This window comes from Mirounga leonina, unplaced genomic scaffold (genome assembly GCF_011800145.1).
Source record: "Mirounga leonina isolate KUSES-001 unplaced genomic scaffold, KU_Mleo_1.0 Mir_170, whole genome shotgun sequence".
Classification (NCBI taxonomy): domain Eukaryota; kingdom Metazoa; phylum Chordata; class Mammalia; order Carnivora; family Phocidae; genus Mirounga; species Mirounga leonina.
Window position 1 is genome coordinate 42,193,156 of NW_023270433.1, and position 27,893 is coordinate 42,221,048.

General features: G+C 39.3%; 2 protein-coding genes across 4 annotated transcripts in view; one reads left to right on the forward strand and one right to left on the reverse strand.

Moving 5' to 3' along the window:
* The window catches only part of LOC118018048 (RNA exonuclease 1 homolog), a 44,756-nt gene extending 24,845 nt beyond the window's left edge, over positions 1–19,911 (forward strand). Inside the window, exons 7-15 of the mRNA XM_035016522.1 lie at positions 1,864–1,960; positions 5,135–5,197; positions 6,397–6,546; positions 8,070–8,183; positions 10,982–11,055; positions 11,227–11,334; positions 12,801–12,916; positions 18,467–18,605; positions 19,833–19,911. Of these exons, the coding sequence (XP_034872413.1) occupies positions 1,864–1,960; positions 5,135–5,197; positions 6,397–6,546; positions 8,070–8,183; positions 10,982–11,055; positions 11,227–11,334; positions 12,801–12,916; positions 18,467–18,605; positions 19,833–19,898 (927 nt within the window). The 3' untranslated portion in view covers positions 19,899–19,911. The remainder of the gene's footprint in view (positions 1–1,863; positions 1,961–5,134; positions 5,198–6,396; positions 6,547–8,069; positions 8,184–10,981; positions 11,056–11,226; positions 11,335–12,800; positions 12,917–18,466; positions 18,606–19,832) is intronic.
* TEK (TEK receptor tyrosine kinase) overlaps positions 19,839–27,893 on the reverse strand; it is a 100,219-nt gene continuing 92,164 nt past the window's right edge. For all 3 annotated transcript variants that reach the window (XM_035016521.1, XM_035016520.1, XM_035016519.1), the window contains 3 exons: positions 27,474–27,570; positions 25,935–26,034; positions 19,839–25,136 (listed from right to left, as the gene is read on the reverse strand). In XM_035016521.1, the coding sequence (XP_034872412.1) occupies positions 25,062–25,136; positions 25,935–26,034; positions 27,474–27,570 (272 nt within the window). In that variant the 3' untranslated portion in view covers positions 19,839–25,061. The remainder of the gene's footprint in view (positions 25,137–25,934; positions 26,035–27,473; positions 27,571–27,893) is intronic.

A 27,893-nucleotide genomic window follows, 5' to 3' on the forward strand; every position in this document is an offset into this window, starting at 1 on the left:
CAGTATATGGCCACTAAGTTTTCTAGTAGCATTGTTTTTTAAGTTCTTGCTTTTATTTTTTAAGGCTGGCTTCAGTGGGGTCACCCTCTGTCAGCATAACTTACTGGTCAGCCAATGACTGTTTAGAAAATTTTCTTCAGTGTCTTGTCTGTATGTCTTCCTCCCTTTGCCAAGGGGCTCTGTGTGAGAAGACATGCCCTAAAACAGCGCAGTTTGTCGATAGCCTTAGCTTTTACTCCTGCTTGTGCCAGGGCCTCAAGAACAGCGTTATAAGGCCTTCTCTTTTCTCAGGTCTTTCCTGGGCCACCTTTTAAACCCCAGGAATATGTTAGAGCTCTTCAAAGTTCTTTATGGTCATCTAGGTCTCCAAGATTTAAAAAAAAAAAAAATTCCTGACCAGGTTCCTCTTTGTCCAACGGGAAATCATAACCTTAGGTAGCTGCCATATTGCCACCCAGTTGCTATTGTTTTAATAGCACCCTGGGAATAGGGGTTTTCCCCCCATGAGCTGAGTTCTGAGTCACGTCAAATACCAACAACACCTTGGGAATAGAGACTTTCCAGGGAGCTGCTCCTTCAGACAAAATATTGACTGTGCTCTGGGGATGATGCTGATTGTGTAGCTATAAGAGAAGTCTGTCCTCTTTTGGCTACCAGGCTGCCAACTTTTTACCGCTATACCAGTAAGCTGGGGGGTGAGGAGTGGGGGGTGGGAAAAGCCTGAAGCTAAGACGGTACAGACCCCACTGTCTTACCGAGGTTCAGGAGCTTCTCTTAGGTAATTTTCAGTTTGTTCTGTGGCTTTCGTTAATTTTCAGAATTTTGAAACGGTCACTTTGGGTTGTTTTGCCAATATTATTATTACTTTAATGGGATGGTGAGTTCATGAAGTTTCTTGTTCTGCCATTCCGGAAGTCTGTCTCTTCTAGGATTCTATATTGGTTAAAGAATAATGGTAAAGCAAAGACAAACAAAAAAAGAGTCTCTCACAGAGAAATGTTACCTTTTGTTTGGTTTTTTCTTTTCCACTTTCCCCAACTCACCCCCCTACCCTACCCATGGCTCTCTCTCTATGAGGTTTAGTATAGTGAGAAGAGTCTTGGCTTTTGTGTTTGGGCACACCTGGATTCAGTTACTAGCTCTGCAACAATAAGATATTTACTTTTTCTTGAGCCTCATATATCTTAGTGATGATGACACCCATGCTCACAGAATCACAATGAAGATTGAGAAAATAGTTAATGAGCTGATACCAAACTTGCACATACTCGGTGCTCAATAAAGTATTAATAGAATATACTATTTATTATTATTTTATCCCTTTTACTTGTTTCTGTCATATATCATTTTTTTTTCTTTTACTGACCTATGTTAATGAGTCCTGGTATAAAAATAATAATTACTTTATAGTTTTAGAGAAGTAACATACAAAATAAAGATAATGAAAAGAGGATCCTGTCTTCCCTTTGCTGTATGACCTTAAGCAAAGTCTTTAGCAATTTGAGCCTAGTTTCCTCACCTTTTAGATGAGAATAATAGTATATGCCTTTGATACATTAGGGGCTCCCTTTGAGAATCAAATGAATTTATATACACTCTAGGCTTTTTGCACTGTGCCCTCTAGACTGTGGTTTTAGTTTGTGACGATAAGTATCTAGTACTTGGATTTGATATATGGGATAAGTTTATTTTTTTCTTTTCTCTCAAAAACCATAAGCCCAAAAATGTGTTTTTTATTTGTGCCATTTCCCCCCATCCCTTGAGTTAAATATTTTGCCATATTTATTCCATTATATCATAAATGATATTTATTATCCATAGACTTGAGATTTGATATTTTTTATTATTCACTTCATGTTCTAGGCTAAAATAGAAGAAAAGGCCATTTATGAACGCTGTGGCAGTAGAAATATGTATCTGAACATAGCAATAAATACTCTTAAGAAGCTGAGCCATCAAGGTAATTTCTTCTTAATTAATCAAGGGGTAAGATAAAAACTTGTGATGAATACCTGACACTGAATGTGTGTTTTCATTAGCAGGATTGTTTTTAGTTATCCAGTGCAATGTATTTTTAAAATACTCTCTTGAGTAGAATGTGCAAGTGGGATATTTGATTGAAAATAACAAATCAGATTTGGAATTAGACAAAGGAATATAGCCTCCTCAAGAGCGGTTATCACGGAGATATTTAAACTTGGTTTTTGGTTTTAAAAGTAACTCATTCCATGTGGAATAGTATTTCTTAGTTTGGTTTTTTTTTTTCATTATTGTTCCCCCTCAGGCCTCTTTTTAGACATTGTTTTTTCTACCACCCCATTGTTTTTTCTACCACCCCATTGTTTTTTCTACCACCCCATTGTTTTTTCTACCACCCCATTGTTTTTCTACAATCCCCAGTAAGATTAAGTATTAAGGGATAATATTTTGTTGGGTAAGGTTGAGTTTTGGAGAGCCACATACCATTGTAATAGCTATGGTTTTTTTTATCCCACAAGAGCCAATTTTGTTTGCGCAGGGGCAGTACCACCCTCACCGAGAATACATAGCATGAATTCAAATAATACAGAAAAGCATTAAAAAAAAAAACCCAGCTAGGAGCACATGGTTGGCCAGTTGTTTAAGCATCCAATTCTTGATTTCGGCTCAGGTTGTGATCTCAGGTGGTGAGATTGAGCCCCATTTTGGGGTCCATGGTGGGTGTGGAGCCTGCTTAAGATTCTCTCTCTCCCTCTCCTTCTGCCCCTCCCCCACTCTCACCCATGCTCTGTCTCTTAAAAAAAAAAAAAAAAAACTAAACTAAAAACACAGCCAGGCAGCCTTCTTCGAAATCTCCTATATAGACCCATATAAGGGGGTAATTATATAAAGTGAATACAGAAATATATATTTTAATGATTTAAATGAATACAATCATTTTATGTATAGTCTGACTTTTTTCACTGAATAAGGTATCATAGAAGTCTCTAGTCAATCTAGAATCTGTGTTAACATCTAGATCTGTACCATGCTTTTTAATGACTATGTGATAGTCGATTGTGTAGAACCTATAGTATTGATATTCCATTGTATGGAATGTGTAATACAGATGAAACGAATGCATCTGAGTATTAAGTTGATTACATGTTTTTTCTACCATAAGTTCTGTGATTAATGGAGTGTGAACTCTGACATTTCCTCATACTAGAGCAGATATATCCTTAACATAAATTCCTTGCACAGAGTAGCTAGCAGAAAGGGTCTGCATGTTTAAAATTGGTAAATATTGCTAACTGCCTCCAGAAAATGTTTGCCCTTTACATCCCCCACTAATAAGGTAGGAGTATATGTATTTGTCTTCACACCTTGCAAAAGTTAATCATTTATCCTCTTTCAGAGTGTGAAAGAATAGGCCAGAAATGAAGTTATTTTAGTCTTTTTTTTTATTACTATGAAGACTTCCTTTTCCTCTCTCTTTTAAAATTCCTTTTTGCATCCTTCTGCCCCCTTTTGTTATTGGCCTATCATCTGCAACAGCTTTTTGCATATCTCCTTTAAATGCGCTGCAGATGTTTTCTTCAGTTTGTTGCTTGTACTTCAGCCTTATTAAGTTTTTAATAATATGGAAGGTATTTTCCTTTTTGGTTTCTGGGTTTTGTGTTATGCTTACAAAGGCTATTCTAATTTCAAGAATATAAAAACTTTATAATTTCTTTAAGGCATTTAAAAAATATACAGCACTTGAAGTAGACTTAAATGTGCATTAAAATATACAAGGTCTCATGAACAGACATTTCTTGAAAGAAGACATACAGACATACAGATGGCCAACAGACACATGAAAAGATGCTCAACATCACTCATCATCAGGAAAATATAAATCAAAACTACAATGAGATATCACCTCACACCTGTCAGAAGGGCTAAAATCAAAAACACAAGAAACAGCAAGTGTTGTTGAGGATATGGAGAAAAGGGAGCCCTCGTGCAATGTTGGTGGGAATGTAAACTGGTACAGCCACTATGGAAAACAGTATGGAGGTTCCTCAAAAAATTAAAAATAGAATTACCCTATGACCCAGTAATCGCACTACTGGGTATTTACCCAAAGAATAAGAAAACACTAATTCAGAAGAATATATGCACATATATGTTTAATGCAGTATTATTTATAAGAGCCAAATTATGGAAGCAGTCCAAGTTTCCATCGATAAATGAATGGATAAAGAAGATATATACATACATTATATTTTATATAAATACATATATGTACACATACATATATACACACAATGGAATATTACTCAGCCATATAAAAGGATGAAATCTTGGCTGTTTGCAACAACAAGGAAGGATCTAGAGTGTATTATGCTAAGCAAAGTAAGTAAAAAATAGACACATACCATATGATTTCACTTGTATGTGGAATTTAAGAAACAAAACAAATGAACGAAGGAAAAAAAGAGACAAACCAAAGAACAAACTCTTAACTATAGAGAGGAAAACTGATGGTTACCAGAGAGGAGGTGGGTGGGGGGATGAGGGAAATAGATGATGGGGACTAAGGACTACACTTGGTGATGAGCACGGGGTGACGTATGCAAGTGTTTAATCACTGTATTGTACACCTGAAATTGATATAATACTGTAAGCTAACTATACTGGAATTTAAAAACTTAATAAAATAAAAATTAAAAAAAATATACAAGGTCGCTTAGGTTAGTATTTTTATAGTATTCTAACTTCCCCCCCTTCTTTTCATATTAAATATAGCACACAGAAATTGAACATAGAGGTCTAAGTACATATTTTGGATATTTGTAATGGAAATAGAAATGATTTGCAAATTGTTAGAGTTGTAGTCAATGATGATGAAAACTCATTGACTCACATTTAGACATACTCTAGCCAATATACAAAATATATTAGCTTTGGAAACTATGAAGCCCTGGCCTTTTTAGTAGTTCAGTAAATTTAACTTTTTTCTCAAGTTGGAATTGGTTATGAAGTTATTTGATCTCACTTGTTGGGTGCTTGTTTTAAGGTAAAAATAAAGTCTTGACTATGCTATACACCTTTTTTGTGTTCTGTATTTTTTTATGAAGCAGACAATGATAATTCATGGTCTCAGGAGAAAAGTTCTTGTATGTTCTAGATGTGTCTGGAAGCAGTAACAGCAACAAAACAACTGGATTGAAAAAGAATGAGAAGAGAAGTGGTAAGCTTGGTGTAATGATGACAAACCCTTGTCCATATCACCTTAAAGGAGAACTAAATGCAGCATAATGTAATTATTAAACTGTTGTTTATGAAGGATCACCTGCAGACCGTGCATACTTGATATCCTTTTTAAAAATTAGTATAAATACAGGAAAAAAATGGGCTCTACTTAGGCAGCATTTGAATTCTCAACCTTTTTTTTTTTTTTGAGAGGGTGAGAGTTAACATATAGCCAGCCAGCAAGAGTCATACTTCTCAAACTTAACTTGCATATAATTGCCTGAGAATCTTGTTAAAATACAGATTCTGCTTCAGCGGGTCTGGGAACAGCCTCAAAGTCTGAATTTATAACAAACTTCGAGGAGCAAGAAGCTAGAGAAAAGGTGTTACTTGAATTTGGTTGTATTTTGAATAAAACCAGGTGGTAGTACTTGTCCTCCAAGTACTTGTCTGAAACAAAGTAGGTACTTCTAGAATTTCCTAATACTTCTCACACAGAAGAATTCTTCCTTTTACAGAAGGGTTCGCCAAAGGTGGTCTAGCGAATTCTGCCAGTTTGAAATAATAGGAGAAATTTTAAGAATCCATTAGTATGAGGGGATTTAAGGGTTAGTGATGTTGGGAAGAGATCCTTGAACTCATGATTTTGCCTGTGTGAAAGACACCATGTTTACCACTTGTAAGTTTTTGTACTCTTCTTATCTCTGTGACTATTAAGAATCAATAAGCATGATTTGGAACCAGAGGATCTGAGTTTGTGTATCAACTGTGCTGTGTACCCTTGGTCATGTGTCCTCATTTCTCTGAGCCTCATTTCCCTCATCTACAAAAACGAGGTCAATATGTTTGCCCTTCTGGGTTAATATAAAGTTTAAATCAAAGTCATTAGGATAGTTTGGCATACACACTAGCTATTACTGATCTGATTCTTACTTTCCCTTCTCTTATCCAAAGTATAGGACATCAGATGATGCAGGGAACTATATATATATATATATATATATATATATATAATTTTTTTTTTCTTTTTGTCAGAGGATATGGAGACTCGGATTCTTTTAGGCTACTGTCTTACTTAATGTTAATCAGCATCCTAGCTTTTCATGTCTGGAAGGGTTAATAGACTCTAACCTTACCACTCCTTTAAAACATGCTATTTAAATTTTATTGAACAGTCCTTTTTTTTTTTTTTCTTAGTACTCACAGGAATTATTCTCTACAGACATCTGAAAGACTACCTTCTAACTGAAGAACAGTTACATGAAAATAACTATCCCCAGCCCAACCCTAACAAACCAGGAAGTATTCTTTTAACCTCAGGCATGACAAAAGCGCTTGTAAATGACAGTAAGTATATGGGACCGAAAATGATCCTCGCTACTTATTAAGGTTAGAACACTGAAAGGATTGTTTCCCTTTCCACTTCATTTCGAGTATCTAAGTAGTGTATCTTATTTTCATAATTTATTTTATCAAATCTTAATAATCATTTCAGGTAAGTACGAGCATTGCCTCTATTCACAGGTCAAATGACTTGTCAAAGGTCCCTCTGAAAATAAGTGGTAGAGCCAGGATTTGAACCCAAGGAGTCTGATTCTAGAGTCCTTACTCCTAACTACTATTCATACACATATGCAGTGTCATGTTTTGAATACTTCGTATGCTTTCATTAGGAATTCTTGTCAAAAGATTTACAACTGGGGGGCGCCTGGGTGGCTCAGCCGTTAAGCATCTGCCTTCGGCTCAGGTCATGATCCCAGAGTCCTGGGATCGAGCCCCACATCGGGCTCTCTGCTCCACAGGAAGCCTGCTTCTCCCTCTCCCACTCTCCCTGCTTGTGTTCCCTCTCTCGCTGTCTCTCTCTCTCTGTTAAATAAATAAATAAAATCTAAAAAAAAAAAAAAAAGATTTACAATTGGTATTATTATTACACGTTTTCTCTAAATGCTAGGCATGGTTAGTTAAAACTCATTCCTCTCCCGCCAAAAAAAGAAAATATAGGATACTTAACACCACAACTGTCAAATCTTAGGTCCATTAGAGTTTGAAATGCAGTTACAGGAATATTTTTCAGTGACTACAAAATATTTATCTTTGGTATCTTTAGAATTTTTCTCAGGATTATCTTCACCATTTGTGATACCTTTTTTTTTTTTTTTTCCTAAACCCTTACCCCAGTTAAGAACATGGGCTCCGAAGGAGGAAGGCAGATCTGGGTTTGGATGCTGGTTGGATGTGGATAAGTCATTTAACCTCTCCCAGCTTTGGTTTTCCCAGTTCTGGATAATAGAAGCTCCCCCATCCGCTTGTTGTGAGACTCTGTCCCGGGAATGCATGTGAAATGCTTGGCACAGTGCGTGCCTCAGACGACGCTCACAGTAGACATTCAGATAAGAGTTGCTTTCATCATCAGAGCCAGTTTGAGGAATATTATTCATAAGTGGGTCTAGTGAAAAGCTCAGATATAAGCTCAGTGACTTAATATTTATACAGGTCACTATATGTCTAAAAGGGATAAAATAATAAGAAAGACTTGCTTATTTCAGGAGCTACTGAGTACTAACACAGGTAATTAATCAAGTTGGGTACAGTCAGACTGTGGGGCTAATGCCACAGTTATCTGGCGTTAGGCTGGCTCTGGGGACAGACAGGGGATGCTGTTTGAGGAGGGGGCCCTGGTGCCGTGAGCAGGCCACCCGCAGGTATTCCTCTGATGAGCCCTGTGGCTTCTCCTGTGACTTCATGGTCAGCCCTGGGTGTGTGATCCATGCATGATCAAGAATGCACAGGCCCTTCATTCCCTGCACTTTGATCCATTTTTCTTTTCTCTCCGTAGATTCATGAATAATTTCACTTCTCCTTTGTTTTAGCTTCCAGGAAGGTATGTTGTCGTTGTGGGAAGATATATGGTGTGACGCCCGCAGGCAAACACGGCAGAGTAGAAGAATGTAACTACCATTTTGGCCCCGTGCTGAGTCATAAAGGCAAGTATTTGGTAGCTCTCTTGCACTTCGTTGACCAGTCAGTGCCCAAGCTGTTGAGAGAAAAGTGGAATAAAGTATTCCCTTCGCTGTATGCATTAAATGCAGTCCCAGAAGGAGAGACTGTAACCCCTGAAGTTTGAGCCTCTGACCACCACTTCGTAGCCCTGCAGCCCGCGGGCTCAGGAGCACCCAGGCTGGGACGGTTGTGCCGAAGGACCTCCAGGCGGTCAGCTCTCCCCCCGGCCTTCCCCTGCTTTGCCCCTGCCAGGGTTAGAATCGTTTCTTTGCCACCCCGCCAGCTCCCATCTTCCCTGCAACATGGTAGTTGGCTACAGTCCACTCAGGTGGGTGTTTTGCCTGCACCAACTGAAAACCTGGGTGCCGTCATTAGTCTCCCTGTTGTGCTCGTTTTCGTCTCAGCAGTGCACCTGTTTCATCGGCTCTCCCTCAGGAACATAGCCTGAGTCTGTGCTGTCTCCACCTCTCCTGCCCTCGCCCAGGTCCAGGCCACCCCCATCTCTGTCCCCAGTTGTTGCACTGTCGTTCTGCTCAGTCTCCCTGCTTCTACCAACCCCCCAAATCTATTTTTCACCCCCAAACTCCCAGAATAACTTTTTTACATCCAGTCCTGTCTCTGCCCTGCTTTGATGAAAAGCCTTCGGTTAGTTTGCTGACCCTGCCTGATTTGGCCTGTGCCCCTGTCTTCCACCCTGTCGCTTGTTCCCTTCACAGTCCCCTGGCCCCCTGTCCAGAGCCTCCTTGCCTGTTGTTCCCTCTGCTTTTGCCGTGGCTCAATCCTCCTCATCCTCTGGGCCTCTGCTTAACTTGTCCATCCACAAGGTCCTTTCTCAGCCTCCTCATCTGAACGAGGTCTGCCCTCTTCCGCCCCTGCACACTGCCTCTTCCTTTGCGAGCACTTAACCACATTTTATAATGATCTAGTCGTTTACCTGCCATCTCCAAAAGACTGTAAGCTTTGGGAGGGACCACCATCCGTCCTTGTTTTCTCTCCTCATTGTCTCCCCAGCACTTAGCGTGTTACCTAATGCATATGGACCGTCCATAAATCTTTGGGTGGGTGTGTGGACACAGGAATTATTCATGTAGAGATGGGCATGAATATGAATGAGATCGTACTAAATGCTATGAAGAAGATAACGCAAGGAAAAGGAAATAGAAAGGAACATTGAATGACAGAAAAAATACGTGGATAAAGAATAAAGTAAATCAGTCAGGTTTGGCCTGAGTGTTTAGAGCATGGAGGGCTTAGTTTCACAGGGAGGAGGGACTGTGTATTCCAAGAGGAGAAAAACAAAGAGGGAAGACGCTGAAGGAAGAGTAAGTGTAGTGGGCAGACCGGTTGCGCTAACCAGACAATACAACGTAATGAACAAGGACTCTGGAATCAGCAGACCCGAGATTTGGGCCTTTTTTGCCACCTACTTTATCTGAGACCTTGGGAAAGTTACGTCAGCTCCCTGAGCTTTTGTTTCCACCTTCATAGAATGAGCTTTAGGTGACAATTCGGTGAGGTGACATGTCAAAGTCCTGGCTTATGACAGATGCTGCGTTAATACCGGTTCTTTGTCTTCCTTTCTCATCATAGGAGAAAGTAAGATAAAGCTGTGGGATGTCAAGATTGGATGAGTAACATAAGGCTGGTTAAGCATGAGCCTTCAGTGCCAGCCTGAGAAATTGGCATTTGATCAGTAACGTACAAGGGAACAACTTGAGGAAAGTGATAGAATGAACGTGTGCTTCAGGAAAATCAGTCTTAATCACATTTAAAGGAAAACTGGTGCAGAAACCACTGGAGGCAGAAGGATTTAATAGGGAATAGTTGAGAGAATGTTACCTTGGCTAGAGGGAAGAAGGGCTGAGGTGGATAAGGGAGCAGATGAGCTGGAATATGGGAGTGGGATAAGAAAAGAGTTATGAAGGCTGGGGATTATTGCTGTGAAAATGTGCAAAGTGCCTGGTCAAAGATGCGGAAGGACAGGGCATCAGGATTTGGTAGGTCCAGCCAAGGCTGGAGGCGCCATCTGTGTTGTGGTCTCAGCCTCCATAACTGGGTGGTTTCTTGGGTCAGATCAACAGCTCAGACACAGGAAGGGAGAAGGTGGTAGTTGGAACCCCTCAACCAGAGGGCTCCAGTAGAGAGAGAAGGTCAAGGAGTAGGGAAGGTTGAAAAGATAGTTGAGGTAAAGTCAAAGCAGAATAAAGTAGTGACACCAGGGGTGCCTGGGTGGCTCAGTTGGTGAAGTGTCCGACTATTGATTTTGACTCTGGTCATGATCTCAGGGTCCTGGGATCAAGCCCCTTGTGGACCTCCCCACTCAGTGCGGAGTCAGCTTGAGATTCTTTCTCCCTCTCCCTCTGCCCCTCCCCCCACTTTCATGTGCCTATTGTCTCTCTAAATAAATAAATAAATAAATAAATAAATAAATAAATAAATAAATAAAACCTTAAAAACAAAAATGAATGCCAGAGGATTGCTGAGGGACCAGGGCAAAATCAGGGAAAGAGAAAGGAAGGAGACAGAAGGTGTTCAGGACATTGGTAATTGTAATTCACCTTCAAAGTGAGACCCATAAGAACTCTGCTTCCAGGAGTTGATTTTTCCTGTTCATTATGTAATATCCCAAACTAGGACTATGTGGAGTGGTAACATCAGATCATGTGCACGGCAGTATCCTTAAAGGTCTTTGAGGGTAGGGTAAGACACGTACTCTGGGAGTGAGCCACTTCTGCTTTATAGAGTTTGCCTGTTTTGATTTGTATTTTTTGTTGGTTTGCAGTCCTCGGTGGCTTAGAGACACAGTACAGCTGTTGTGAAGGTGTCCTTGGATCTGCCGGGTGTCAGGTTGCCAAGGTAGGGCTTGTCATCCAGACCACTGTTCCTGTCGGGACCAGAGGTGTTGCCTCCAGAGACCAAGAAGCATTTGAAAGAATTCATTAGCTAATTTTTAATTGAGGAAATTTTTATGAGTGTAATTGCCCCTGCAGGAATAAACAGTAATTTATTTGGCAACGTTTATTTCAGCTTCACGTTCATGACCAGAAAGAAAACATAGAGGGCTTCGTGAAGACTTTCGTCAAGTGCCCATGCGCCGATGGTAATCCTGGTGTATTTGCTGTGAATTGTGAGGTGGTATGTCATTGTTTTCTCTTCCACCCTTCTTGGAGTAATTACAAGCGAATTATTGTGGTGCACTCTCCATTGTATGACAGCACTTCACTGGGCTTTTTCCCCATCCCACAAAGCTCTGCAGTATAGTTCACATACTTTCAGAAGCAACTGAAGCTGAAGAGAGGTGACTTGGAGGAATTCCCATACCTAGTAAGGGATAGAGCCAGGAATTGGTCCATGGTCCTCTTTTTATTTGTTAATTTTTTTTTATATATTACCAATGGTGGTTCTGCTCCTCAAATTGCTGAATTTATATGGGTGGAAAATGTTATAAATAGTACCGTTACCCCCGAATCAACATAAAAACTTGAATAAATTTTTCAGAAACTCTTGTTTATAGAGACAGTAAAATATTTTTAGGGATTTTTCTTCATATGAGAATCAATATGAAAAAGCAGGGAACAAAGAGAACTTGGAATCCTATGACCTGGGAAGCCCCACCCCTTACCCGCTGTCACCCCCCGAGCAAGTCTCCTGGATGCTCTAATCTGTAAAGTATGGGGTTAATAATCACTCCATGGTTACTGTGAGAATCAGATATACTAAAATAGGGGAAAGTACATTGGACATGTCAAACATCATGTGAACGGTTGTCTCTGCCGAAACCTAAAATTTTTATTCCCTACGGTATATTTGGAGAGCAGATTAGTAGAATTTAATAATAAGTGGAGAAGGGCATTGTTTGAAGCTTAGGTCTTTAACTGGAAACAAGGCTGCTTCAGACTTTGAAATCAAGTATCCTTTCCATGTTGTCCTCTACAATGCCATGTTTATGTATTGTAAAGATTTTCTTTTGTAATTCAACAAAATCTATAACCGCATAATCCAATAGGTAACACTCAGTTCCTCAGTCATGCTAGCCATATTTCATTTTTTTTTTTTTTGAGAGAGAGAGCATGTACACATGGAAGTGGGGGAGAGGCAGATGAAGAGAGGGAGGGAGAATCTCAAGCAGGCTCCATGCCCAGTGCAGAGCCCAATGCAGGGCTCAATCTCACAACCCTGAGATCATGACCTGAGCCAAAATCAAGAGGCAGATGCTTAACTGACTGAGCCACCCAGGCGCCCCTCATACTAGTGGCTAGTGGCTGCCATACTAGACAGCATAGAAATAAAACATTTTGTCATCATGGAATGTTCTACTGGATAGCACTAATGTCTAATAAAAATAATTGTAAAGACTAAGCCAAGAAAATGGAATGATCTTATTAGCAGAAATACTACTAACATTTAAAACAAAATTAAAGCTTGGAACATCTTTTACAAGACTGTCAGATCCACTGACTGGCTTTTGTCAGCAAATCCAAATAATATGATTAAATTGTATATTCTAGTTAGAAATATTCCTTTAGGATATCTAAGATGTTAAAATGTTTACTCAATATGCTATGTAAGTTTAATATGTTCCCTCCCCCCCCCCTTTATAGTGCTATACAGCCAAAGGTTTGGAACTTACTCAAGTGACCGTGGTTGATCCCAGCCTCCAGGTGGTCTATGATACATTTGTGAAACCGGATGAAGAAGTCATTGACTATAACACCAGGTATATAAAAGGGTTGGCTTTTGAGAATGTAGAATATTCAACATGTAGTTTAGGTGAGTTTTAGCTTAGTACTTTTATTGAGTCAATGTTACACCATGAGTTATACTATTTTCCTTTAGCTCATTCATTTGTTCAAAAACATTCATATTTTATTGAGTACCTTGCTAAAATTATGCAGACAGACACTGTGTTAGACCCCAGGTTACAACCCTAAATAAGAGACAAGGCTTCAGCCCTCATGGTGTTGACATGTTGGAGTGGTAGGTAGGAGGCTAGAGAGGTAAAAATATTGAATAAACTATTTTATTCATTGTTCCACCATTAATCAGTTCCTTTTGAAAATACGATATTAGCCATTTCCATTAGGTAAAAATACCCATTAGATAAAAATTTCTGCAATCTTGTAGACATGTCCCTGAGTATACATGGCTTTGATATGGCATGCAAAGTAATGGTGCAGTGCAGATTCTATTCGGTGAACCATTATTATTAAAATATGACATATTTCTCACCCAAACTCAGTGCTAACTTTGAAATGGTACAATATAGATGTGCCTTTAATTTTTAAAAACCTCGTATGAAACACCAGTGATATCACTGATCAATTGAATTTGGGTTTCCTAAAGGCTTATAAGCCATATAACATGACCTATTTATATACTTACTCAAATATAAAATGGCAAGGATCTAAATTTGTACTTTAGAATAAGAAGTGTTTATTATTGATGTTATTGTATTTATTGTTCAGTTTTCTTTAACACATTCTCCAAAAGTACTTAAAATTACTCATTTATATGTGTGTGTATATATATGTGATTTGTTTACACATATAAATATGGCTTATATATACACATACACATATATAATATATATAATGTACATAGTATACATAATACAGTGTAGTATATATAATATCTTTTGTAATATTGTATATAAAGTATATGTATCATATATAGTGTGTGTATGACCATAATTTTGGAACACAATAAAACAAAGTGGTCATGTAAATTAAAAGTTGTTTTGATGATAAATATTGAGAATACTTATAGAGAATTCTAATAAGCATTTTTAAACCTAAATTCCCTCACAGTTCATAAAAATGGTTATATGCATAAAAATCAGTTAAAATTGCTATTATCAGAAAATACATTTTGTATACTAATCTTTCTTCTGACCTATTTGGATTTTTTTCCCTACTCATTTTTGCCACATTTGAATAGCCCTATTTTATTGGTTTTTTTTTTTTTCCAGCTTTATTGGGGTATATTGACAAACAAAATTGTAACTAAACGTTACTGTACTTCTAGTGGTACTTATTCTTTCATGGTTTAATGGAATCTTTCCTAACTGCTTTTTTGGAAATAATTTGGTAATTATTGATATTCATAGTGACAAAATGATAACTGAAGGGCTTGCATTATAAATAATTTTGAGTCTCAAAAAAACTTCAAATGCATTCAGTGCATTGAATTTTTTAAAAATGTTTTAAAGTAAGCCCAAGTACTCCATGATAATTTCTTCTTAATCCAAAGAGTTGATTAACTATTTATCAAATTCCCTAAGCTTGATGATGGAGCCAGGTATCTTTTTTTTTTTAACTATTCAAGTATAATTGGCATACATTGTCAGTTTCAGGTGTATAATATAATGATTTGTCATTTGCATGTGAAATCATCACAATAAGACTAGTTATCATCTGTCACCATACAAAGTTTAAAAACTTTTTTCTTGTGAGAACTTTTAAGATTTCCTTTTTTAAATAACTTTCAATTTTATAGTACAGTATTAATGATTAGAGGACTCTAATTGCTCTCATTGCTGTACGTTACATCCACTTGACTTATAAGTGGAAATTTGTACCTCTTGGTCTCCTTAACCCATTTTTTCTACCCCCAACTGCCTTCCCCTCTGGAAACCACCATTCTGATCTCTGTATCTGTGAGTTTTGTTTTGTTTGTTCATTTATTTTGTTTTTTAGATTCCACATATAAGTGAAATCATAAGGTGTTTGTCTTTCTCTGATTTATTTCACTTAGCCTAATACCCTTAAGGTTCATCCATGTTGTCACAAATGGCAAGATTTCTTTCTTAGAGCTAAGTGGTATTTCTTTGTAGATATTATGCTGCATCTTCTTATTCATTCATCCATCAATGAATACTTAGGTTATTTCCATATCTTGGCTATTGAAAGTAATGCTGCAATAAACACTGGAGTACATATTTCTTTTCAAATTAGTGCTTTCATCTTCTTCAGATAGATACCCAGAAGTATAATTGGTGGATCATATGGTAGTTCTGTTTTTAATTGTTTGAGGAAGCTCCATGTTTTGCATAGTATACAGCTATGTACCATATATACTGTATACTGGCAGTATGTTGGCTACACCAATTTATATTACCACCAACAGTGCACGAAGGTTCCCTTTGCTCCACATCCTTGCCAACACTTGTTATTTCTTATTTTGTTGACAGTAGCCATATAACAGGTGTGAGGTGGTATCTCATTGTGGTTTTGATTTGCATTTCCCTGATGATGAGTGATATCGAGCATCTTTTCATGTGTCTGTTGGCCATCTCTATATCTTTGCAAAAATGTCTATTCAGATCCTCTGCCCATTTTTTAATCCGATTGTTTGGGATTTTTTTGTTGAGTTGTAAGAGTTCTTTATATACTTTGGATATTAACCCCTCATTGGATAAATGATTTGCAAATACCTTCTCCCATTCCGTGGGTTATTTTGTTGATGGTTGCAGAAGCTTTTTAGTTTAAGGTAGTCCCATTTGTTTATTTTTGCTTTTGTTGCCATTGCCTTTGGAGTCAGATCCAAAAAAAAAAAAAAAGATTAAAATCAATGTCGAGGAGTGTTTTGCCTGTTCTAGGAGTTTTATGGTTTCTGGTCTTAAGAGTCAAGTCTTTAAGTCTTTTTTAGTTAATTTTTGAGTATGGTATAAGATAGTAGTCCACTTTTATTCTTTTGCATGTGGCTGTCCAGTTTTCCCAACACCACTTACTGAAGAGACTATCCTTTCTCCATTGTGTATTCACTCTTTCTTTGTCCTAGATTAATTGACCATATATGCATGGGTTTATTTCTGGACTTTCTATTCTGTTCCATTGATCTCTGCGTTTGTCTTTATGCCAGTACCATACTGTTTTGACTACTATAGCTTTGTAATATTGTTTGAAATCAGGAAGTGTGATGCCTCCAACTTTGTTGTTCTTTTTCAAGATTGCTTTAGCTATTCAGGATCTCTTGTGGTTCCATACAAAATTTACAGTTGCTTGTTCTGTTTATGTGAAAAATGCCATTGGAATTTTGATACGGATTGCATTGGATGTGTACACTTCTTTGGGTGATATGGTAATATTAATAGTGTTCTTCTGATCCATGAGCATGGAATATCTTTGAATTTACTGATGTCCCCTTCAATTTCTTTCATCAGTGTCTTAATTTTCAGTGTACAGGTCTTTTACCTCCTTGATTAAACTTATTCCTAGGTATTTTATTCTTTTTGATGCTTGTAAATGGTATTTTCTTAATTTTTTTAATGAAATTTCATTATTAGTGTATAAAAATGCAGTAGACTTTTGTATATTGATTTTTTTGGACCCTGCAAATTTACTGAACTCATTTATTCTAACAGTTTTTTGGTGGAGTCTTTGGATTGTCTATATATAAAATCATGTCATCTGTAAACAGTTTGAAACTTCTTCCTTTCCAATTTGGATGCCTTTTATTTCTTTTTCCTGCCTCGTTGCTCTAGCTAATACTTCTTATACTATGTTAAATAAAAGTGGAGTCATGTATGTTTTGTTTACAGGAGACAATAATATCAATATGTACTTTAAGTTAAAAATACTTTGCCAGTATTTTTATGTCTTGCTTTTCTCCTAAATTGCAGTAAAGCAGAGAAGTAGCCATGTTTCTGGACAGTTACTTAGAATGTGCTTCAGTGGAGTCCACTAGTGTAGTTTTCTGCATGTATTTCACTTGTTCTCATAACATTAAGATAGGTAATTAACTCTACAGATAAAACTGAGACCAGAAGGTTAAGTAACGTTCTGAAAGTCAAATATAGTAAGTGTGAAGAAGATGTAGTGGAATATTATTCAGCCATAAAAAGAATGAAATCTTGCCATTTGCAACAACATGGATAGAGCTAGAGAGTATTATGCTAAGAAAAATAAGTCAGAGAAAGGCAAATACCCTATGATTTCACTCATAGATGGAATTTAAGAAACAAAACAAATGAGCAAAGAAAAAAAAGAAACCAATAAACAGACTCTTAACTATAGAGAACAAACTGATGGTTACCAGACGGAATGGGGGGATGGGGAAATAGGTGAAGGGGAGTAGGAGTACACTTACCATGATGAGCACTGAGTAATGTATAGAATTGTTGAATCACTATATTGTCCACCTGAAACTAATATAATACTGTATGTTAACTATCCTGGAGTTAAAATTAAAAATTTAATAAATAAATAAAACAGTAAAAAACACCCCACAAATATAGTAAGTAAGTAGTAGAGTCATAGCAGAGTTCGAACTTAGGTTATCTGGATTCTGCCTAGGGTTCTTCCATGGTACCCATATTTCATATTTAGGCTTTATATTTTTTATTATTTGAGCCTAGTAGACACACAATGTTACATTAGTCTCTGGTATAAAACATTGTGATTCAACATCTATTATTCTATGCTCACGAGTGTAGCTACCATCTGTCACCATACAACACTATTAAAATTTTATTGACTATACTCCCCATGCTGTACCTTTTATTCCCATAACTTATTTACTCCGTAATGAAAAGCATGTATCTCCCACTCCCCTCTGCCCATTTTGACCATCCTCCCATCCCCCTTCCCTCTGGCAACCATTAGTTCTCTATATTTATAGGTCTCGTTCTGCTTTTTGCTTATTTGTTTTTTAGATTCCACATATGAGTGAAAGCTCAGTCTGACTTACTTAGCATAATACCCTTTAGGTCCATCCATGTTGTCATAAATGGTAAGATCTCATTCTTTTTTAATGCTGCATAATACTCCTCTGTGTGTGCACCACATCTTTATCCATCAGTGGACACTTAGGTTGCTTCCACATCTTGGCTATTATAAGTAATGCTGCAATAAACATAGGGGTGCATATATCTTTTTAAATTTGTGTTTTTGTTTTCTCTGGGTAAATACCCAGTAGTGGAATTACTGGATCATATGGTAATTCTAGTTTTAATTTTTTGAGGAACTTCCATATTGTTTTCCATGGTGGCTGTTTTAGGCTTACTTTAATGGGAGATAAAGCTCAGATTATACAAAGAGAGTTCAGAGGAACTCTGTGAACTCCTCATGTCTCCCCCCTCCCAGGTTTACATTAATTAATCCACATTACATTTTACAAATATAAGCTAGTAAAGGATAGCTGATGGTCATAAGTAAGATCTTTGTTTTGTTCAGTGAGTGTTTGTCACACTGGGTCAGTGATGTGTTCTAACTCTAATTGATGAAATCCAGCGAGTTACCTTCTTGCATTGTGTGTCTTACTGGGGCAGGTTTCCCGGTGTAGTCGAAGATGACCTGAAGAACACTAAAACATCGATCCGTGATGTCCAAGCCATCCTGTTGAACCTGTTCAGTGCTGACACTGTACTAATTGGACATAGCTTTGAACATAGTCTCTATGCTCTTAAGGTAAAGAATTACAGCCTTGTACTTTCACAGAACAGTATATGTTAAGATGGTAGTCCTTATTATTGCATTATCACTGATTGTTGATTTGCCCTGTTAACTAAGAAGAAAAGAATTGCTGTCCATGTTGATAATATAGTCCAACCATCATAAACCAGAAGTGGTATAAGGCAGCTAAAGTCATTGGTCTCGTCCAGATCAAAAAGAAAATCCATTAGTTAGGATAAAGCCAGAATCATTGTTTGACATTGTCTTTAATATTAGAATGGGTAAGACTAGGTTTATCTAACAGGTTATTTTATTCACCTACTTGGAGATACTTTTTCATATTAAATCAGGTAGGTCTTACAGGTAGGCTCAAAATCAAATGTCATGTTCATTTTTCTTGGCATGATAGACTTGAAAATCTGCCCGTTAATATACTTTAGGTTAAAATTATCTGTTCTTTGCTCTAGAACAGGAGTCAGAACACTGTGGCCAGTGCTGGCCACCTATTTTTGCAAATATTTTTGTTAGACCCACTGCCCCCATTCACTTCTGTATTTTCTGTGGCTGCTTTCATGCTACAACAGCATTTTTAAATAGTTAAGACAGAGACTGTGTGGTCTGCAAGCCCAAAATATTTACAGCTTGGCATTTTTAAGAGTTTGGTGACCACCTCTGTTCTAGAACACTAGTATCCGATAGAACTTTCTATATTTTCACTATACACCATGGTAGACACTAGCCACATTTGTTATTGAACATTTACAATATGTCTAATGTGACTGAGAAAATGATTCTTTCATTTTTTATATTAAATTTAAACAGCCACATGCGGCTGGTGGCTTACCACTTGGACAGCACAGCTCTCGAACTTTGGAGACATTTGCTGATTCTTTGTTTTAGCCACCCCGAGGACTTACCTTCATGCAGAGAAGGGCTAGTTCTTCTTTGGTGCAAGAATACAAATAAGGCCATTTAAATTTCATAGGTGAATGTCAGCCCTGTTCTCTGTAAAGCACCTGGTATTCAAAGTATAGATTTGTTTCCAATAGCAGTGTTGTGTTTGCCTGTGACAGATAAGTCTGACATGTGCTTCTACCCAGACCTACCAAACTGTGTGAAAAGAGAGGTGGGGACAGACCTAAGTTTTCTTTGAGAAAGTTCTTCCAGGGATGTCCTTGTGTTGCCTCAGAGACCTCACGTCTCAAACTGAACTTCTCACCATGACTTTCTCTCCTTTTTCAGGAACCATTTTATTCCACCTGTGTCCTAGACCAGAAAATCCTAAACCATCACGATTCTTCATTGTAATCAGTCTGTTTCTTCTGTCCAGACAACTCTTGGATTTTCCTATTCTTCTCTATTTCTACCACTGTCTTCTTTGATTTATTCAGTACCCCACAGCCAGGAACTGGTGTCTGGTTGGTAGTTGACACATTAAAGGAGAATTTAAAGTGCTTCTAAACATGGCATACTGGTGCTAAATGTTAACTTTCCAACTCCTCATTTTTCAATGAGACTTTAAATTATTCCTGAAGCTAATCTTCTTCCATGCTCCTTTCAAAATACAGCTCCCCTCCTCAAGAATCCAAACTGGTACCTAACTTTCTAGGCTCTCAGTTATCTGACTGCTCTTCTTTTTATCTATCTTAATTTCTGCTGTATGAAACTTCAGTGGAAGTTTATGCATCATCTTTCATGTATAAGCACAGGAAATTTGGACATAGACGCGACAGGGTCCTTGTCTATGACCCCTCCCCAGACACTGACAAGTAAACCACTCATATGTGGTAGGACATGTGCTAAGTTGAGGTGTGCCCCCCTCAGCGGAGTCCCAAGGTGGGAATGTGACTCTGCATCTACCCCGAGTCTTGGTTGGAACCTGTCTGCACATGCTGCCCCCTGGTGGTGCTCACAGGAGGAAAGTGGATCCACAAATCAGACCACTTAGATTCGATTTCCAGGTACTCTCCTAACTCCGTTCTTCATCTCTCAGAGCTGCAGTTCCCTTGGCTGCAAAAAGGGCCAATATCATAAAAGGGACAATAAAATATCTACCTCATTAGGTTAGTCTGCAAGTTGTAATGATTAATCCATGTGGAGGGCTTAATGACTGATAGTCTTAGCTGCCTCACATTCCTTGCCCATGGAGCATATTCTCCCTCTACAATGATTGTTGCTGTGATCAGTGTTGTTATTCTTTGGGGAGAGCTTCTGAGAGGATTTTCTCTTTCATTTGACAACTAATTCATACTTCAGTTGCGGACACGACAGTTCTGTTTCCTCATCGGCTAGGCTTGCCTCACAAAAGATCCCTCAAGAGTCTAGTAGCTGACCACCTGCAGAGGATCATTCAGGACAATGGTAAGAGCCTGTTTGCTCCTGATTAATATCAGGATCCTAAGTCTGACTTGAGTAAACAAACCATGGGATTCATGGTAAAAGGTCTGCTCCCTGAAGTGCTTAAGGTGGGTTTTCCTGTATGGATTCTCTCCTAGGGTGGAGAACCCTAAAGCATCTTGTTATGTAAAAAGCACTAAAATGCCCACTGCCTGGTGTCATCGTGGATCTTCCACGGGCATCAGAATAACCATTACAGAGAATGGTGGCCAAATCTTTGTTCGGAAAGTTGCCTGGCCTTTGAGTTCATGTATAAAACTTCTGTGGGTGTGGAGATCTAATTCTAGTCTAAATTTAGCTGGGTACCCCTTTTCATACGAGCTTTTCATCAAATGAGATTCCAGAATTCACTGGGTGTGGGTCATCTCACCCAGAGTAAATTGTGTGTGTTGTGTTAGAAAAAGAATTGTTCACATTCAATAGATTCATCATATGTGCACTTGATTTATACTGGTGGTGTGTGTATCTTGCTCTCAGAACATGTTTTTTCTGATGAAATACACCCAACATTAAACAAGTTAATCAAGTAGAGCAAGGATAGCTACCAACTACCCCATAAGTGGCATTGCCCTGTGCACAGTTGAGCAGTGTCTGCCTTGGAATGGAGGTTAGTTACTCTCTACATTCATGCGTGCCCGTGTAGGCTCCTCTTTCACACAACATCGAAGTCTAAGAAAATTAATTCTGCATATGTTAAAATTTATGTTACAATGCTGTGTTTCTAAGGATACCTAAGATATGGGAAGGCCCTCTGATCAAAATACCAAGTGTACCGTGTGGTCTTTATTCTTTCACTCTGTCTGTTAGACACTGCTGTTGTCTCAGTGGGTCTTCGTCTGTTTTGCTAAAAATATGTCTCAAAAAATTCCTTCAAAATTCTATTATAAAATGTAATGTGTTCTATTGAAAACTATCTTGAACCTTAGACAGGAAAATATTTCACTTCACAAAAAACAGCTTATACAAACATCTAATACCCCATTTTTTTCCAGAATAACACAAATGAAAAATACCATACCATTTTAGATGTGTTGATCATGTGACTTTTCTCATTTAATCTCATACATCATTTATTATTCTCACTAGAACTGTAGGCTTTATATTTTGGGTAAATTTCATGCACTTGTATCTGAGGTCATTCTTGGTGTAGAGAGCTGTACTTTTTCTAGCGCTATTTTTGGCTTTTTGCCAGATCTTTTACTAATGCCTGCTGCTTTGTTGTTCTCTGTAAAAGAGGTATATGGGGAAGGTGACAATGTGAGGACAGGCTACATAGGAAGAGGGAGATGTTTGCTAATCTAGACTTATGTATAATCTTTACAAAGGAATCAATCATATTTTGGTAAGTGCTCAGTGTTAATTTTTTAGACACATGAACTTAAGGCTTCGTTCTGCGAACCGCTGTGGTATATCACGGATGAAGTCGTTGTAGGTCTAACACGTTGTTTTATATTCTGTACCGTTTGGAGGTCACAGTTCAAGTGAAAGTGCTGCCACCTGCATGGAGCTGGTTCTCTGGAAGGTGAAAGAAGACCTAAAAGGGAAGAAGTAATCACTTTGCCTGAGCAGATCTGAAATCCCTGCAGTGTTGTTTCAGTGACGTCTCTCCTGCTGACAGTAGAGTTGGGTCTATGATGGTAGGAAGTTTCTTGACCTTTTTCTTCAAAGAGGAGAAAGAAAAGTGCTGTTGAGGTTTATTTATTACATGTTCAAGGTTAAGCTTCCACAGTTTATTTCAGAAGCTGTGCGTGGGGTGGGGGGCGGTTAGTTGGGAGGATTAAGTTGGTTTGAATTTTCGACTCTTCTTCATGGATCGCGTGTGACAGTGGATCGCGGTTTACAGTTGAACCAGTGGGCCCGTGTCCTCCATCAGGGTCATGTCTCCGGTGACGTACATTTCTTTTTCTCTCCAAATACCGAAAACCATCTTGACCCAACAGAATTTTTTTTAGGTCTCATATATAAATAGAATAGATTTTCCTCACAAAGTAAATGTAAACTTTTCAGCGTACTCTGTTAACATAAAGATTTTGGTCATTTGGCTATTGTGTAATGTGTTTTTATTCTAACTGGTGTACTGTGACTGAATTTTAATTCATAACAACTCATTTTTTTTTAAGGCAGTATCTGGATCTTCTAAACACAGTAACCTGCATTCCCAATACCTGAATTGTCTCATTCTTTTGAGGAGTTAGCACCATCTTTCTTGCTTTCTCAAAATGTGGAAACTACATGACTTTATTCTGTTTGATTACCCTTAAGTAAGTATGACTCTTCAATATTACTGTTGCTGACATGCTACAAAATCACAAAGGTTTTATTGCCAATAGAACAGGTGAGTTGGTGTAATCAATAGGAGGGCCTCTGTGCCGGCAGTACCCCAGTCACCTTCTGACAGTTGCTTGTGTGGATGCCTTCCTATTGTGACTTACATCTTTTTCTTGCTGTCCCACGTACTTCTCAGCCAGGTCTCTTGTCATGTACTTGAGGTGAAGTAAAATAATTCAAATTTAGATCATTATGAATTTAAGTAATATATAATTAAGAAGGTCAGACTATTATAAGGAAAAAAAAAGTCTGTTCCAAAGTCATATGCAAAATTTGAAGGGATTATCGGCATTTTCAGGTCATCCTTGTTCAGTTCCATGTACTTTGAAACTAAGCGCGGTCCAGAGTATGTCTACAACACATGGGTAAAAAGCCAAAGGAGCTATGACAGGTATCTGGACCTGTGTTCAAGGGCTCTTCACTGAGTTTCCAGCTGTTGATTCAGGGTATGCTAGCAGCCTTGCTTGTGCTGTCTCTACCTGAACACGCTGTTGTGAACAAAGGGCCCTGCTATCGCTTCTGAATACGTGAGGTGGATTAAGGGGCAGGAATAGGGAACTTTATGCTGTATGTTGACCGATTTCACACTGTCCCATTTAAGAGAGATTCCAGTTCCAAGCCCTCAGTTGACACTGGAACACTACTGGAGGCACAGAAAGTGGACTAGACAGAACACTTCTCGATGTTTCCAGTCCTGTGAGCTGGAACTAGCATGTCTGGTGGAGTACCACACCCACTGCGCTACGGGCATCTTACTGACGGAGCTGGAGGACGGTAACTTGAAAGACATCTGGCAAGACCTAGGAGAAACATTCCCAGACGAAAAACAGGTAGGCAAGACATTTATTCACTTACTGTACGATCTCAGGGCAATGTGTGCCTACGGTATAAACTGTAAACTCACAACTGATCAGCATGGAAACTGTACAATGTGTAGTATGTGAAGGGATGTCCTGTCGGTACAAATGTCACGTGTCTCCCAAATAGAATCCCAGGGTTCCTGCTCGATTTCTTAAAATACACAAATCAATATCACCAGAGAAACTAAAACTAAATCCCATTAATTTATCAAACTTGTACTTCTCTAAAGATCCTTAGACTCCTATGGAAAGAGAGTTAAGTCCCCTTCTAGATGGATTGACTCGTGGGCTCTGGAAACACATGACGGAGGTGTCCAATGACCAAGTGAAATTGAAATGGCTTCTACAGGTCGGGGAGAAAGTTTAGAGATGGATAGAAGAATCCCTTTCAGATGTTCACCTATGTCCTGATAATCTAACGTATTTCCCCCACTTTCCTCACTGGTGCTGTCAGGGTGGGTGTGAGGTTTATTAACAACATCTTTGTTCTATACAGCAAAACATTTTATAGCATTCACTATGAAGGTAAATATCAAAAACATCCAGGGTGATAATGAGTTAGGCATCATAGTAATTGTACTCGCACACCTTCCTGTAAAGTCCATATTTTTAGAAAAATATATTATTGCATATGAAACCATAAACAGGCATTCTGAGTTCAGCACATTCTTACTCAAAACAGTATATACAGTCCTAGTAGAGTCAAAGTGTCCTATAGATTCACACACAGGGGTTTCTGTGGTCACGTCCCAGACATACAGCAATATATATACATTTTTATATTCCGTGTCACCTCTCTTGGCAGAGTCTTGCTGGCTTTCTTGGCATCAAGGGTCTGACATGCCTGGGAAGGGGCAACATTACGTACAGATGGATGTGGGCTGTTCTAGGCTGCTTCTTCAGCAGAGCAGTCGATCCCGGCGTAGGCAAACTTCTCATAAAGTGTAGTATTCACGTAGGTCTGCGAGAGCAAGAGCGGTTCAGAGGGGCAGGAATAGTCAGACCCTAACTTGCTTAACTTGTTTCGATTCAAATACTAGGTACCTGGGGGACGTTTTTCTGTCCTCAGTCCCCATGTTGTATTTGACAGCTTTCTTCCTGAAATGCATCCCTTGCCTTCTACACCTAAGACTTCATCCTCTTACTCTCCTCAGTCTGGGCCATTCTTTCTTCTCTCTCTGTGGTCCCTCTGGAAATGTCCCAGTCTCTCACGATCATTTCTCAGTCCCCATTTTCCTCTATGTGATCTCACCCACGTCTCCGGTTTAATTACCCCTTGAGTGGTGACTTTCCATCTATTTCCCTAACCTAAATTTGTCTTTTCAACCTCAGATCTGTATAGCCAACTACCTGCTAGACCTTTTTAAGGAATTCCTGACCCTCCCCCTAGGAGCCTCCAGACCAGGCTATACAGTCTATCAATCAGCTGTGTGTCCTTGGACACATCACTCTCACCTCTTTGTGTAGATTTCTTCTGTAAAATTCGAGAGTCAGGCTCGATTACTGAGGAGGGTCCTTCTAGCTCAGAGGCTAATTCTATCTGTTGTACCGTGTGTGACTCTCTCTTTTATAGAAATCTTATTAACTCGGACATTGTAACATCCTCAAAGTTGGGGGCCATGTCTTTTATGACCCTCTCTTGCCTCGGGCTATGCCCAGAACAGCTTGTTGAATTGTATCAGCTTTTTTTTTTTTTTTTAACCATACAGGGTGCATGACGAATCGTGACTCAAGAGCCTGCCTGGAACTCCATGCTCACCTTGCGTTCTTCTAACATCCTGTTCAAGGACACCAGGATCTGGGCAAACGAGGGCCTCTCGTAAGGCTTCTCCCGCCAGCACTGTCTCATGAGGTCATACCTTTGAAAACAAAGAGTTAAGCAGTGAACTCTGTGACTCGGCTTCAGTCCTGGGCATGGCCCGGTGTGGGGTATGGAAACGAGAGAAGGGAATGTAGCCAATTCACACATGGGCATCTGTGCTTAACCAACAGCACAAAAGTAGAGCACCGAGTTTCTCTCTGGCCTCCCCCCCCGGGCCCCCCCCCACACACATCCCCCTTTCTTCTGTCAGTAAAACTAGTGCGTATCCTCAGTACCGTTCCTGTGGGATCTTGGTCTCAGCTCTTCTGATGATCTGGAAAGAGCTGACTCGTGTCTAGGGCAGCATCTCCCTTGGAATACTCCATCTCTCAAAATGTTAGTAATTTGTTTTTTTTAAAAAAGGGTTCCATGGGGGCGCCTGGGTGGCTCAGATGGTTAAGCGTCTGCCTTCGGCTCAGGTCATGATCCCAGGGTCCTGGGATCGAGTCCCACATCGGGCTCCCTGCTCCTTGGGAGCCTGCTTCTCCCTCTGCCTCTCTCTCTCATGAATAAATAAATAAAATCTTAAAAAAAAAAAAAAAAAGGGTTCCATGCTCTAATAAATTTGCAAGATCCACCTATTGCATCTCCCTCTTAGGGATTAGCAGAGTAAAAGCTTGAGAAGTCTTGCCATTACAAACAAAAAACCTGTGTGACCTGACTTAACCTGGAACAAGTGACCACAGAACTCCTTCTGCCTTGTATTATCTATTTGCATCTTGCATGTACCAGGAACATAGTGGGGGAAGCACTGGTCTAAGGCAGTACTCCCCCAAATGTGGTCAGAACCACTTGCATTAAAATGCATATTCCTGGGACCCACCCTAGACCTATAGAAGCAGGGTCCAGGGGTAGGGCTCAAAATTTCACATTGGGAACCTTATGTGCCCCAAAGGTTACCAACGTAGCAGGGTCTAGGTTCCTACCTCTTGTACCAGTGACCTAATTAATACCACACTTTCTTAGAAGTGGCTCCGTGTGGACAATAGAGCCTTGCTCTTTCATATCATGCCCGTCAGGCAGCAGCGACTTGCAGGTAGTTTTGGGAACAGTGGTTTCACATCATCCTTCCCTGGGGAATAATTCTTAGTCCTGGAGAATTATCCTTGCAGAATCAAGATTCTGTGATTTAAAAAAGATCCATCTTCCTCATGTCACAGCTCTGAAATCTCTATCCCCAAAGTGAGCCTCAAGGTTTCATACATTTATTCATGAATTTCAGATCTTTTCTCCATTTGTTGCCTTTCCTCATGTCCACCTTCCTGATCTCATCACCTTCAATTCCTGCTGGATTTCTACACAGATAAAACTCTTAACTCCCTGCCCATTTGGGAGGGCGATGTGTGTGTGAATGAGATAACCCCTTCACTAGAGCCTGTCCCAGGAACACGAGGGGAAGGTCAAGATGAAATGGCCCTAGGGTGTGGCCTGGCTTACACCTCGTCATCACAGTTGAGGGGCTTCTCCAGTCGGTAGCCCTGGGGCAGCTTCTCGTACAGTTCTGCACATGTCATCCCGCAGTAGGGGGTGCCACCTGGAAGAGAGACAACCACGTTGCCCTAAGCCCCTGCTAGTGTGGAAAGCAGTGTCACCTGCCCCGAGCCTCTCAAGCCGAGAGACTGGGAGAAAGGGTATGTCAAGGGAGGGTGCCCACCCAGCGTGATCTTCCTGTCTGAGCAAACCCACTGCACAGCCCCGCTGCACGTAGGCCTCCAACCACACCGCAGGGTGGCCATCCGCTCAGTGGAAAGATCCAGCACGGGGCTCCTTACTCACAGCGCTATTTCTCTTCCCCAAAGTCAGCCTGCCCAGCTCATCTAGTGTACCAGTGAGATGTTATCTTTTCCTACTTGGGAG